The sequence below is a fragment of the Scardinius erythrophthalmus genome, assembly GCF_964197995.2.
Source record: "Scardinius erythrophthalmus genome assembly, chromosome: 15".
Lineage (NCBI taxonomy): Eukaryota > Metazoa > Chordata > Actinopteri > Cypriniformes > Leuciscidae > Scardinius > Scardinius erythrophthalmus.
This window is the reverse complement of record NC_138235.1, coordinates 27,586,830-27,600,520: the sequence shown is the minus strand read 5'-3', so window position 1 is coordinate 27,600,520 and position 13,691 is coordinate 27,586,830. Positions and strand designations below refer to the sequence as shown.

General features: G+C 37.5%; 1 protein-coding gene across 3 annotated transcripts; it reads left to right on the top strand.

Annotated features, from left to right (window-relative positions):
• The first annotated feature begins 1,435 nt into the window (after window positions 1–1,435).
• Window positions 1,436–13,677, top strand: phf8 (PHD finger protein 8). 3 transcript variants are annotated; one of them, XM_081386967.1, is made up of 23 exons: window positions 1,436–2,544; window positions 3,059–3,185; window positions 3,339–3,446; window positions 3,543–3,628; window positions 3,878–3,998; window positions 4,220–4,380; window positions 4,492–4,633; window positions 4,899–5,085; window positions 5,250–5,412; window positions 5,898–5,985; window positions 6,074–6,180; window positions 6,292–6,383; window positions 6,946–7,035; window positions 7,119–7,424; window positions 8,360–8,451; window positions 8,554–8,720; window positions 8,827–8,912; window positions 8,996–9,114; window positions 9,244–9,560; window positions 9,673–9,768; window positions 9,846–9,955; window positions 11,084–11,465; window positions 11,549–13,670. In XM_081386967.1, exons 3-23 carry the CDS (start codon window positions 3,349–3,351, stop codon window positions 11,635–11,637), a joined length of 3,099 nt encoding a protein of 1,032 aa, XP_081243093.1. In that variant the 5' UTR covers window positions 1,436–2,544; window positions 3,059–3,185; window positions 3,339–3,348; the 3' UTR covers window positions 11,638–13,670. The 3 variants fall into 3 exon arrangements, with proteins under 3 accessions (XP_081243093.1, XP_081243091.1, XP_081243092.1); XM_081386965.1 differs by having other exon boundaries at window positions 1,766–2,110; window positions 3,059–3,446; window positions 11,549–13,677; XM_081386966.1 differs by having other exon boundaries at window positions 1,769–2,544; window positions 3,059–3,446.
• The last annotated feature ends 14 nt before the right edge of the window (window positions 13,678–13,691 follow it).

Here is a 13,691-nt window from a genome sequence, read left to right as displayed (position 1 = left end):
GGTTGCCAGCCCCAATGGTCCCCTGCAGGCCGCTCATAATAGCGGCACCATGGCGGGTGCCATAGCTGGGATTCCCTCCCGTAACCGGGGCGCCCTCGCCCAGGGCACAGACTCACTGGCAGCAATGCTGCAATCAATTCATCAATTTGTGATGGGAGCTGCGACCGCTGAAGCCAGGCCAGCCCACTCCTCATCCAGGCCATGGCCACCAGCAATGAGGCTGAGAGGCAGGACTGGAGAAATCAGGAGCTGGATGGCGTACGAATGATTATTTAGGGAGCTGTTGAGTGGGGGGGGGGGGGGTGTGTGTATTCAGTCAAAGTGAGTCAAAGCCATAATGAGAGTTGGTTCACTTTAGGCAGGTCCTGAAACAGGTGAAATTAGTAGATGGAGTGGCAACTGGCAAGCATTAACAAGAGCAAATACACATGTGAACACAATTATAAAGTGGTTTTTAATATGGCTTTTCAATGACAGATTTGTAAAGACGTTTATTTTTGTTTCCCCTAATCTTGAATATTTGGTGACTTTCTCCACCAAACAGTAAAAAAAAGTAAATAATAATTAATAATAGCCAATAATAATAATTATTATTTATTAAAAGTAGTAATAGTTTTGCTCATTCAAACAGTAGAAAACACTAAAAGTAAAATAACAGATGGATGGATGGATGGATGGATGGATGGATGGATGGATGGATGGATGGATGGATGGATGGATGGATGGATGGATGGATGGATGGATAGATAGATAGATAGATAGATAGATAGATAGATAGATAGATAGATAGATAGATAGATAGATAGATAGATAGATAGATAGATAGATAGATAGATATTCGTAATTAAAAAGTCTAATGAAATGGTTCGAAATGCTGTGGTAGGCCTAAATATCAGGGAAATGTAAGTGGTTTATAGACATAGGGGTGTACAGTAGGTTATCATTACTGTGAGTTTATATCTTTCTCTGTAGTCGCTCCAAGCAACCATTATAACTACAAATTCCTCTCAAACTGGCGAAGATGTTTTAGCTGCTACATCCTTCAACATTTATCCGATGTCTCCATCTGCTGGACAACAGACTCTAGTGTGACGTCACTCAATTGGCTCTGGATATTTACTTATTTTTATTTATGGATTGGTCTACATTTTGGAAAGAATATACAGTATTTTGCTTAAAATATTCCACATAATAACTACTGCTGTTTGCTTAAGACATGATATAACAGCCCTTAAGAAAAGTTACCTTGGTTTTACCCACTGTAGCACTATATAGTAGGCCTAGGCTACTGCACACTATGTAAACAAACAGTAATAAAACTTTAAACTATGATAACATTCTTGGTAGTATTATTTTAGATTCGTGATTTAAAAAATCCCTAGCAGATGTATAGTTTCTACATTGTAGCCTATATTTTTTTAAGTTTTTATTTTTCATAATGAACAGGTTTTTTTTTTTTTTTAACACGGTTACTTTGAGCTAACCATGGTAATGAGCTATGCATGGTTATAAATACATAATTAATGGAATAAAAACAAATACATTTGTAGTTGTTTCTATATTGTAAGCTGTTATTTTTCATAATAAACACGATTTCCATTTTTGGAAACAATAGTTACATTGAGCAAACCTTGATGAGGAGCTATTCATGGTTGTTACTTAACTTTTATTCTACAAGAACCAACCAAAAAAAAAAGTGCTAATTAAATAGATTTTCCCCCATTCTTTTTATTTGCATATATTTTTTGGCTCATCTGAAGTCTCTGCCGTCCGAAGGAAGACCGACAACGCGAAGCAACTTTATTGTTCCCTCTCCCGCAGACAGTGGTCGCTGCACGGGCGGATTGGGATGGATTTATAGCAAGGGAAATCGCTGCGTTATGAATTTCATAAAATCTTTGCTTCTCGGTTGTGGACTGTATTCTTTCGAGATCTTCCCAGATTTGTTTACTCACTCTCCTCTGTTGAATACGTAAGAACGGAAGAACTGTACGGTTTTTGAAAACATCTTGTTGTTTGTAAAGCAGGCCGCGCAGGCCTCGGAGTTTCCAAAAAAATCGTCCGGCATGGTGCGCTCGGCCCTCGGGACACTCGCGGCATTTCACACCCGGTAAGACCCGATACTGCGCGCGCTGCAACAAGTCCTTTTGTCTTGCTATGGGTCGTATAATCTCAACTCCATATTTCATATTTTGGCTACATTTGAGGTTAGATTTGTGAGTTTGCTCAGTAACGCTTCGTTGTTGTATTGTAAACACAAAGATTCATGTAGTTAGACGTTGACGAGCATGCTAAAATATTAGCAGCTAAGCTAGCTACCAGCTCTTATGTTTCAACAAACTGTTTTCTGCTATCACAGACCGCGTTTCTAAACACTTCCAAAAACATTTATTTTTTCATTTACAAATCTAGGGGATAAAATTAAAATAAGTTTGCATTGCAAATTATAGCTTTAAGCTATAAGTATATCGTTCGCATCGTCCCAGTGGAAGTAAGCTTTATCTCTGCAGCTTTAAACTATACGATTTAACAAGTAATACAAAGGTGAATATTTAGTGTTTATATTATTATTTTGCTATTTATTTGATTATTAGTTAATTTTAAGTGTCGCTTTCATAAATGTGTAGTTTTTACCACTATAATGCATAAATATATAATGTGCATTAAAGTGTTATAACTCCAATCCCAAATACCTCTCTATCTGTAACTCTCTGTAAATGAACAACAGGACCAGATAGTCTAGGTCCAGGTGTTTAAGGGATAATATTTTAAATTCTGCACAATTTGATCATACAATATGTAGTTTGCGCTGTTTGCCTTCACTGTATAGAAGCTTGTTTGAGAATGAATAGGAACTTGATTATTTTGAGTCTGTTAACCATAGTAAGGCAGCTAGTGCATTTATGTAATATTGTAGCCAAGCAGATGAATTGGTTAACCACTGACTGAAACCATTTTGTCAGATTTTACTATATATTGTAAAGTGCACTTAATATTTGGGTTCAAGAATGATATTTCTTATTTTTTCTCAGCAAATTCTCCTTTGCTCTCTCAACAGGCGCCGAACCATGGTACACACCTAGCGCCCAGTTCGACTGCAGTGGTCGTAGTAGTGAAGCTTTCTAATCTACGATTGACTGACAGCTGTTGTCACTGCCAGCATACTTCATATACAACACTCTACTGTAAATACAACAGTCTTTACAGCACTGCAAGCTGATTTGTGAACCGCTCTGAAGTGAAGTTGACTCTCCACAGAGGCAACTAACTGAACTGTGGTGCCAAAACAGAAGCAATACCATATTATTTAAGACTTTTTTATATTGACATTTGGCCAGGGACTTTAGAATGGCATCTGTTCCCGTTTACTGCCTGTGTCGTCTCCCTTATGATGTCACCCGATTCATGATTGAGTGTGATGTTTGTCAGGACTGGTTTCATGGCAGGTGAGGTTGCCTTTTGTAAATTACAATTTAAAACTAAGTCACCTTTTTTTCTGATTTAAATGATTTGTATTGTATTTACTATTTGATCTTCTGTAGTTGTGTTGGAGTGGAAGAGGACAAAGCGGCAGAAATTGATCTGTATCACTGTCCTAACTGTCAGGTGTCACATGGACCCTCTGTCAGTAAGTGTGGCATACGTCGTAAAATTTGTATTTGACGATAGTGGTCCTGACAGAATTGGTATTTTGTTGACTTAACTTTGTTGTGATAATTAATCAAGCTCAGCGAGTAATAAAAATAGACAGCAGAGCCATTTACACCCTCATTGTGGAATACAAACAAAATACAATTTTAAATCAAGAAGCTCAGAATGGGCTAGCAAACCTATAAGCTTGCATGATTGGTAACTATGATATCTTCTTCTCTCTAAGTGCGCAAACGACGGGGGGCTCCTAAGCATGCTGATACTAATGTGGGGAGAGAATCAGGACGACCTGTGAAGACGGGCAGTGCTCAGTTTGTCAGGGAGCTACGCAGCCGCACTTTTCCCAGGTATGGTTTATTCACAACTTATTGCAACTTGCAAGGTCAAAATTAGGCCACTAGGTGACTCTGCTTTCTTAACCCAGATTAATTTAGCTCTGATCAGACTTGAAGCGATGATTCATACCACTCAGCTTGGGTTTGCAGTCTCTGGTTTTATTGGATTAAAAAAATGTTTCGGAAATGCACAGTGATGAGTATGCTGATATTTTTAAATGTTTGTATTTAAGTGCTGATGAAGTCCTGCTGAAGCCAACCGGGGCCCAACTCACCGTTGAGTTTCTAGAGGAGCGCTCTTTCAGCGTCCCGGTCCTGGTCCTCAGGAAAGATGGCTTGGGCATGAATCTGCCCCCGTCGTCCTTCTCCGTATCGGATGTTGAGCATTATATTGGTAAATAACTCTAATCACATCTGCAGTGCCATTCTGTGCTATGTTTCCTGTCGTTTGTTTGTGAAAAGTCATGTATAGATAGGAATTTAATGTCTTACAATTGTGTCATAGGAGCTGACAAGGAAATTGACGTGATTGATGTAATCCGCCAAGCAGACCTGAAGATGAAACTGGGAGAGTTTGTGGAGTACTATAACAGCCCAAACAGAGACCGAGTGCTGAATGTGATCAGCTTAGAGTTCTCAGACACCAGGTGCTTTTTTGGGATGTGCTAATTTAATCTGAATGTGTACGGCTGTAGCAGCGGTGCATTGAAGTCAGTTTTCTAAATGCATAAATGAATCATTACTATATTTTTTTTCTTGGAATTTTTAACTTTTCTTCCTGTGAAACGACGACGAAAGAAAAATATTTGTTGCTATTTCAGCTACGTCTTCAAAGGGGTTGAATTTAAAGGCAACTTTTCCAAGTGGATTTATCTGTGCAAACTGTCTAACAGTTTTTGTGTCTGTTCTTAGGTTGTCAAATCTGGTGGAGACACCAAAGATCGTGAGGAAGCTGTCATGGGTGGAGAATCTCTGGCCTGAGGAGTCTGTCTTTGAGAGGCCTAATGTGCAGAAATACTGCCTGATGGGAGTGAAGGACAGTTACACGGACTTTCACATTGACTTTGGAGGAACCTCTGTGTGGTACCACGTACTCCGGGTCAGTTATTCTCTTTAAATCGTGTGCATTACATTATCTGTTGAGACGGCTGGAAATGTTTCTATGCATTTGAGAGGAGGAACTGCATTTCACTACTATAGAAAGCATTATGATTTGTCTTCCAGACAAAAGAGGTCTTATATATTTGTTTTTATACATGTCAGGGTGAGAAGATCTTTTACCTCATTCGTCCCACTGCTGCTAACCTGTCCCTTTTTGAGTGCTGGAGTTCATCCACCAATCAGAATGAGCTGTTCTTTGGGGACCAGGTAGACATGTGCTACAAATGTTCAGTTAAGCAAGGAAACACCCTCTTCATCCCAACAGGTGAGATGTCTGTTTCTGCCAGTAGTAAGATGCACTGGGATTAAAGGAGAAGTTCTCTTTTAAAATGAAAATTCTGTCATCATATACTCACCCTCATGTTGTTTCAAACCTGTATGAATGTTTTTCTTCTGCTGAACAGAAAAGAAGATATTTAGAAGATTATCAGTAACCAGACAGTTTTTGGGTCCCATTGACTTCCATAGTAGGTAAAAAAAATATGCTATGGAAGTCAATGGGACCCAAAAACTGTCTGGTTACTGATAATGTTCTAAATATCTTCCTTTCTGTTCAGCAGAAGAAAGACATTCATACAGGTTTGAAACAACATGAGGGTGAGTATATGATGACAGAATTTTCATTTTAAAAGTGAACTTCTCCTTTAATTTCAAAATAAACTTTTTGTTTTGATATCCTATGTGACTGAGAAACTACATTTAGATTAATAATGTTGATTCTTTCTTTGTACCTTAATTGTTTGCTGTCAGGGTGGATTCATGCTGTCCTGACCCCTGTGGACTGTTTGGCATTTGGGGGAAATTTTCTACACAGCCTCAACATTGACATGCAGCTTCGGTGAGATGATGCATCTGTTCATCTCCTTACGCTAAGCAGTTGTGCTCTGGGCTTTTTCATTGGTCAATTTTCCCTTTCTTTTCATCAGAGCATATGAGATAGAAAAGCGTCTGAGCACGGCAGACTTATTCAGGTTTCCAAACTTTGAAACGGTGTGCTGGTATGTTGGCAAGCATCTGCTCGACACCTTCAGAGGTGAGGCTTCTCCTCATAAAGCAAATGGATGTCTTCTTTACTGCTTATTTTTGTTTTTAAAGCAACAGTCTTTCATGTAGTTTCATTTTGTGTTTTTCCAATCCACTTAAGGTCTGAGAGAGAATCGACGGCATCCTGCCACTTATTTGGTCCATGGAGCCAAAGCTCTCAATAATGCTTTCCGTAGCTGGACAAGGAAGGAAGTAAGTTTAATTATATTACATGTGGGACTTGTGATTAGTACGGTATATACATTATATACCCATGATATATTCATATATTTAAAGTCAAGTTAAAAAAAAACAATGAATCAGTTCAAACTTTCATTTAGTTGATTAAAAATTGTAGTTCAGTACACTGTGTGAATATATATGTTGGTAAATATTGTTTATATTTGGAGCCTATAAATGAAATATTAAATATCTTTTTTGTGTGTTCTTTTAGTGAAATAGCAAGTGGAAAACCAGATTTGACTGTATTTTACTTATTTTCCAGTGTAATTCGATTGGGTGTTTGGCTGAAATTGTTTCTTTTCATTGTAAAAACTCGCTTATTAATATTAGGATTACATAGAATTTTGTGAAAATATATATAGAATCATATCACAAAGAATATCATATCTGGCAAATATCCCTGAATTGGATACTAAATTTATGTAAAATTTAAAGTATTTGTTTTACCATTGTTTTATACCATCGTAAATCATTTCATTGCAATTATGTGTGATGACACAAAGCTTATGTTGGTTGTTTTTCTGATATTCAGTCCCTGGCTGAGCATGAACATGAGATACCGGAGACCATAAAGATCCAGCAGCTAGTGAAAGATTTGGCCAAGGAGATACGGCTGGTTGAGGTGAGAGTAGTTCTGGCCCAGATTTTCAATGAAAAAGGTTGTGATTTATGTCCTGCATCTGAATTTTGTGTCTCTTTTTGCAGGATATCTTCCAGCAGAACATCGGCAGGAGTGGGGCACCCTTTGGTGGCTCTCAGGGTCTTCCCTCTCCTCACCCCAAAGCTCCATTGAACACATCCTTTAATTTTGGCCAGCACCCAGGTAAAAAGAAAGGTCCCAAGCTGAAGGACGGATTTGGAGGAGTGGGCATAGGCCCTCCAGGAGCAAAGAAAAAGAGCCAAAAAGGCAAAGAGATAAAGACAGAAGCCGGAGAGCTGGACCTACTCGAGATTCATACTAAACACACGCTCAAGAAGTTCCAGCCAGGGTGCAAAGTCAAAAAGAGCAAGGTAGAATTTCTAAAACATTTATATTTATTAATCATTATAATGTTTATTACATTACCCTTCAAACATTTGGGGTCAGTAAGAATTTTTTGTTAAAAAAAAAAAAAAAGTAATACATTTATTCAGCAAAGATGCATTAAATTGATCAAAAGTGACAGTTAAAGGGATAGTTATCCCAAAAATGAACATTCTTTCATCATTTACTCACCCGCAAGTTGTTCCAAACCTATATGAATTTCTTTTTCACAAAAGAAGATATTATGAAGAATATGGATAACCAAACATTTGATGACTAGCAGTCAATGGTGTCCATCAACTGTTTGGTTTCCGACCTTTTTTTAAATATCTTCTTTTGGTTCAGCTGAAGAAAAAATTCATACAGGTTTGGAACAACTTGAGGGTGAGTAAATGATGACAGAATTTTCATTTTTGGGGTGAACTATAAGAATAATTATATTTCATGTTCTTTTAAGCTATATTCATCATTCAAGATCCTGAAAAAAAGGATAATTTTCCACAAGAATATTAAACAGCACAACGTTGATAAAAATAAATGTTTCTTATGCATCAAATCAGCATATTCGATTATTAATTTGATATTGATCATATTGGTTTCTGAAGGATCATGTGAAACTGAAGACTGGAGGAATAGCTTTGCCATCGCAGGAATAAACTACAAAAAAAATAGACATTAAAAATATTGAAATGTTTAAAACGAAACCCGTATAATTGGTAATATAATAATATTATTTTTACTGTAATTTGGAAATGCAGATTTGGTGAGCATAAGTACTGATCCCAAACTTTAGAACAGTGGTTTAATAATCATAATAATACTTTGTATTGTATATATTCTGTCTTATATAGTATTACGTTGGGTTTAAATAAAGGATGTTCAGATATTTTTTTTTTCCTGAAACACTTTTTTGTCTTTTCAGCTTGAGCTGCCTGATGACTGTCTAGATGACTTTGAAGAGAAGATCAACAAGAGCAAGCTCAAGCTCGTGCTGACTAATGGAAAGATACAAGGGTAAAACCGTTATCTTCACCCATTTCCCTGACACACAAGTATTTTTTAAGTGTTACGCTGTGACACCTTTATTTTTAATATCTCCTCTTCTTTCTGTTTTAGGAAGAAAGGTCGTGCTGGCAGTGCAAATGGAGCCGGGAGTTCACTTCAACAGTTCCAGCCCCACATGGCTACTTTGTCCGACTTTGATTCTGAAGATGAGCTTCAGATTGATGAAACCCCTCCACCTCGCCGTAGACCATCTCTACCAAGCAAGAAGAAATTAGCTGGTAAAAGATTTCCCTTATTTATTTTTTTATGTTTAACTAATAAGGTTAATTTAATAACATCAACATCTTGGTACAAACTAATACTTGGCTCAATGGTCTCATTAAGGTCTACCAAGGAAACTACCTCGGGCCAAACCATGCAGCGACCCCCACAGAATCCGTGAGCCAGGAGAAGTGGACTTTGATATTGAGGTATGCAAGTCTCTTTTAGGCAAGCTTTAGATTCATCTCTAGATGTCTGGTGGTCACTGGTTTTGTATCTTGTTGTTAAATAGGAGGATTACACCACAGATGAGGAGATGCTCACAGTGCAAGGTGTGAAAGGTGGAGCAGGTGGGATTTTAGACTTGCTCAAGGCAAGCAAACAGGTGGCGGGTCTTGATTCTGCACTGAGGTAATTCATTTGCACACTTTATATGCTGCATACTTTTAGTATTATTATTATTAGTCTTTATGCCATAGTGAAAGCTGAAGATGTTTGTTTTTTATATTCACTTCTGCTGATTCTCTTTGTGTTATCAAGTGAGGAAGCACCAGCCTCCCCCAGCACCCGTGATGCTATCCAGGGCATGCTCTCAATGGCCAACCCTCCATCTTCCTCATCTTCTTCCTCCTCCTCCTCTCCTCTCTCTATCTCCGGAGGAGGTGAGATGCTGGGGCTTTTGAAGGAGAAAGGCGGGAGAGCTGGGTGGATAAGTGGAGTAAAGAAGAACGAGAAGAAGTCCACCATTCAGAGGCCAGGGAAACGGCCCATCAAGCGTCCAGCACGGCACCTCAGTGATGAAGAAAGCTTGGATGAACAGGAGACCTTGGGTACCTGTTTTAAAGACTCTGATTATGGTGAGTTCACACATTCTTGAATATTTACACCAGGGTTGTTAAAATGCGTAGCAGAGGAAATACTGTGAATCAGACTGAATCAGTTTAAAAGATCATTTCTACATGTCTACAGTGTATCCGTCACTAGAATCTGACGAGGAGGACCACTTAAGCAAGTCCAAAATGAAAAGAAAGAGAAACTGGGATGATACACCCTGGAGTCCTAAAGGTAACAGCATGAAATGAAATTTTTGTAGAATTTTATTTCGAAACATTTCTGAACATCATTTCTTCACACGTCCTCAGCCCGTGTGACCCCTACACTGCCCAAGCAGGAGCGGCCGGTAAGAGAGGGTGCCAGGGTGGCATCTGTAGAAACTGGGCTTGCAGCTGCTGCTGCCAAACTGGCACAACAGGTGAGCTTCTGTTCCACACTATGCCAGAACCTACAATTAAGTTGGATGTGTACCTTTTATAAGTGTTCATTTTATCTTTTCAAAATAAATGTAGTCAAGTCGTATTCATTCAGGTCATTCATTTTACTGTAAAATGGCATCTAATTTTAACTTTAAGTTGACAAGGCCATGCAAAATTAAACCAAAAATTAAAATTTAAAAAAAATGTATATAACATTGTATGTATATTAATGAATAAATGAAAACAAATTTAGCAAAAACAACAATGTTGAAAACCTGATTGATTTATTAGTTTAGTTATTCGCTGTCTGTGTTTTATGTTTTTTAGTACATTGAGGAAAGAGCGTGTTCACAACATGAGCTACACTTTCTGATTAGCATGTTTTGATTGGATTATTTGAAACAATGACATATATATATTTTTATACCAAAAACATGTCAGTTATACACTATTGTTTAAAGGTTTGGGGTCAGTAATATGTTTTTTTTATTATTTTTGTCATTTTTAAGTTGATTCTTAGCAAAAAACACTTTGTTCTTTCAAAATGATATGTGCTCCTTAATGTGTTAGAATGCATAGCGAGTCGCCCGAATGGCGGAAGCCATATTGCGCCTCCATCTTGAAAATACATTAGCCTAAGAGGGACATACCTGGAAATTCAAGCTTCGCCTTTCGCGTTTTTACACTCAGTGGCACCGTGACGAATGCGATGGGGAGATTACTCGCGACTGCCGGCAGATTTGAAATAATACGGCCACCGTAGGAGTTAAAACGCCCTCGGAATGGGTTCCTAAACCTAAAAAAGGTTACATAGTGTTTCTTTAAAATACAATTTTGTATTTTTTTTATATAAATATATATTTATTTATATATGTTGTTAGCATTTTCAGCATCATTACTCCAGTCTTCAGTGTCACATGATCCTTCCGAAATAATTCTAATATGATGATTTGGTGCTCAAGAATAATTTCATCATTAATGTTGAAAACTGTTGTGCCACTTAATATTTTTTGGTGGAAGCCATGATTTTTTTTTTTTTCAGGATTCTTTGAATAGAAAGTGCACAGCATTTGAAAGAAAGAACAGCAAAGGATTGAAATTGTAATCTATTGTTGCTTTAATATCAGGAACAGCAGAAAACCATCACCAAGAGAAGATACACCAAGAAGAAGGTCCCTCAAGAGAAAGTACATTCTGCAGCTGCCCAACTCCAGCGTCAGCCGGACTCTGCACCCGTGTCTCCTCCTCTGCCCTCTGAGCCTCCTGTGGACTGCATAGTTGAAGAGAGGAGAGTGGAGGTGTACACTGCCAGCCTGCTGGACCACGAGTACACAGCAGGACCAGGTCCGTTCAGCCCTGGGGGTCCGAGAGGAAGTGGTGCCATGGCCCCTGGCGTGTTCCTGACTTCAAGACGCCATTCTCTTTCTCCCCAAAACAGCAGCAGCTACTCTCCCTCTGCCCCCTCACCCGGAGGTCTGGCAACTCCAACACCAGCAGGAGCGTGTCAAGGTATCTAGAATTATAGCACAGTACCTTTAACGGTGATGTGCTTGGAATTACGCTGAAATATTATCTCTGTTTCTTTCTCACAGGGAAACGTCCAAAGAAAGGACTTGCCACAGCTAAACAGAGACTGGGAAAGATTCTGAAAATACATCGAAACGGCAAGCTTCTCCTCTAGATTGATATGGAGAAGAGACTGCAGGGAACAATAGAGGTGGAGAAAACAAATGAGGATGAGAGGACCTGAATGATAATGGAGTTAAATTATGTGACTGTTTTATGGTTCTGCTTGACTGGTTTTATTTGCTTCATCTGGGCGAAAAGTGAAAAGAACAGTAACTTGCTGTGAGAAAATTCAAGTGAAATCCATTTAGCATGTTTTTTAGAATAGAAATTCTATTTGAAAAGCAAATAGAGCTAAACAGACGGATACATTAAACACTTAAAGGATACCAGTGAGTGATGGCTGTATTGCTAAATTGCCATTTTTTCCCCAACATTTTCAGTGCTCCACCTCTAAAAATGCGTACATGTACACTCCACCTAAACCCTCTTTGTTTCATAGTTAATTTTTAGTTTTAACATTGTTTATTTCTAGAAAAAAGCGAAATTCTGAGGAGCACTTGATGTTAGATCAAATTGCCTAAGGCCATCGGAAAAAAGGATTAGAACATTGTTCAGAAGACGTTTGAATGGTTTATTTGGAAATTTGACTTCCCAGAATTGTCCCATGGAGGAGAGATCATCTAATTCTTCAGTCATCAGCTCACCCATTCCCAATGCTATCTGTCCCAGTCTAATCTCCTCCTAAAGCCATGCATATTGTTTGTTTACATGCTTCATTTAGTGTGTGTTCATATCAAATTGTTTTATACCATAGAAGGCAATTTGATGCACCATCGTAATTGCTGTAGATGAAGTCCTGTAGTAACGTCTCTTTGCTTGTTAAATAATGTTTTTACCGTAGTTTACTAACTCATTTTTATCAACAAATGTATTTTAGATGTGTATATATATTTTATATAAGTTTGTCTTGTTTTGTTTGTTTGTTTTCCACTCAGCATGGACAGTATAATGTCCTGCCACCATTTGGCCATGGTTGTCTTGTTGGCCTTTCCATCTATAGTACAGCTCCGAGTTTAACTAGGTTTGAGTTCAGTGGTACACATTTTAGTTATTGTAAAGAACACGGAAATTGATTTTAGAGCAGTTTGAGATCTGATGGCTGATTTTTGTAGGTTCAGTGTATATATTTGATGTTTTATTTTATTTTTTTCTCGAAAGAAAGAAATTGCATTGGAATCTTTCTTGACACACCTTGTACAAAAATACTCACATGTTTGGGTAACAGCATAAGAGTTGTTTAGTCAGTTTTATTTGTATAGAATAATTATGCTGTTATTTTTCATCGATGCTTATGATATTAGCAATGTGATAGTTAATGTATTCTGTTGCTATGTCAATGTTATTGTTTATTTGATTTTCCCCCCCATTTATCAATAACATTAATTGTATTGTCAATATACTTTAGTTTTGCTTTTTTATATATATATATAAATACTCCATTCTAGAAGTGTTAAATATAACATTTTCTTGTAATTTTAATGTAATGGCAAAATTACTTTTTTAGTCTTCTCCCTTGACCATTATGTCCATAATCAGCACCAAAAATATTGATAAATCAATGGGTCAGTGTAAATATTATTTTACTGTATTTTTTTTTTTTCTGAAAATGTCACAGATCTTCACCCTGCCGAACTGTCACCATACCATCTGAATGTGATTAGAAACTTGTTTTAAAGTGGTTTGTAGAAATTAGTATTGAACATGAAATAACAGAAGACAGTTGTTAGAATATCCTGTTTAAAATTTTTTAGACGTTGTATTCGGATGATTCTGAAATTCAAAAGGATATTTCTGGAATATTTTGAGTTTTTTGTACATTTGTTTGATTTGACTACTACTTCACATCATCTCTAAATGTACACTCATATTTTACTAAACATTTGTGCCTTCAGTAATGTCCCAAACATAGCAACCTCTCTTACTGAAACTTCTACTGAGACGCTATTCAGGATCTCTAGAAATTGACAGTGAAAAACAGAAATGATGTGAAGCAAGCTGCGCAACAAAGGAAGTGTTCAAAAATCTCAAAATATAAGAGGACTGGCTTTTAAAGATGTTTTTTTTTTTATTAAAACACGTTTAATTAAGTTATTATCTTCTTTATCG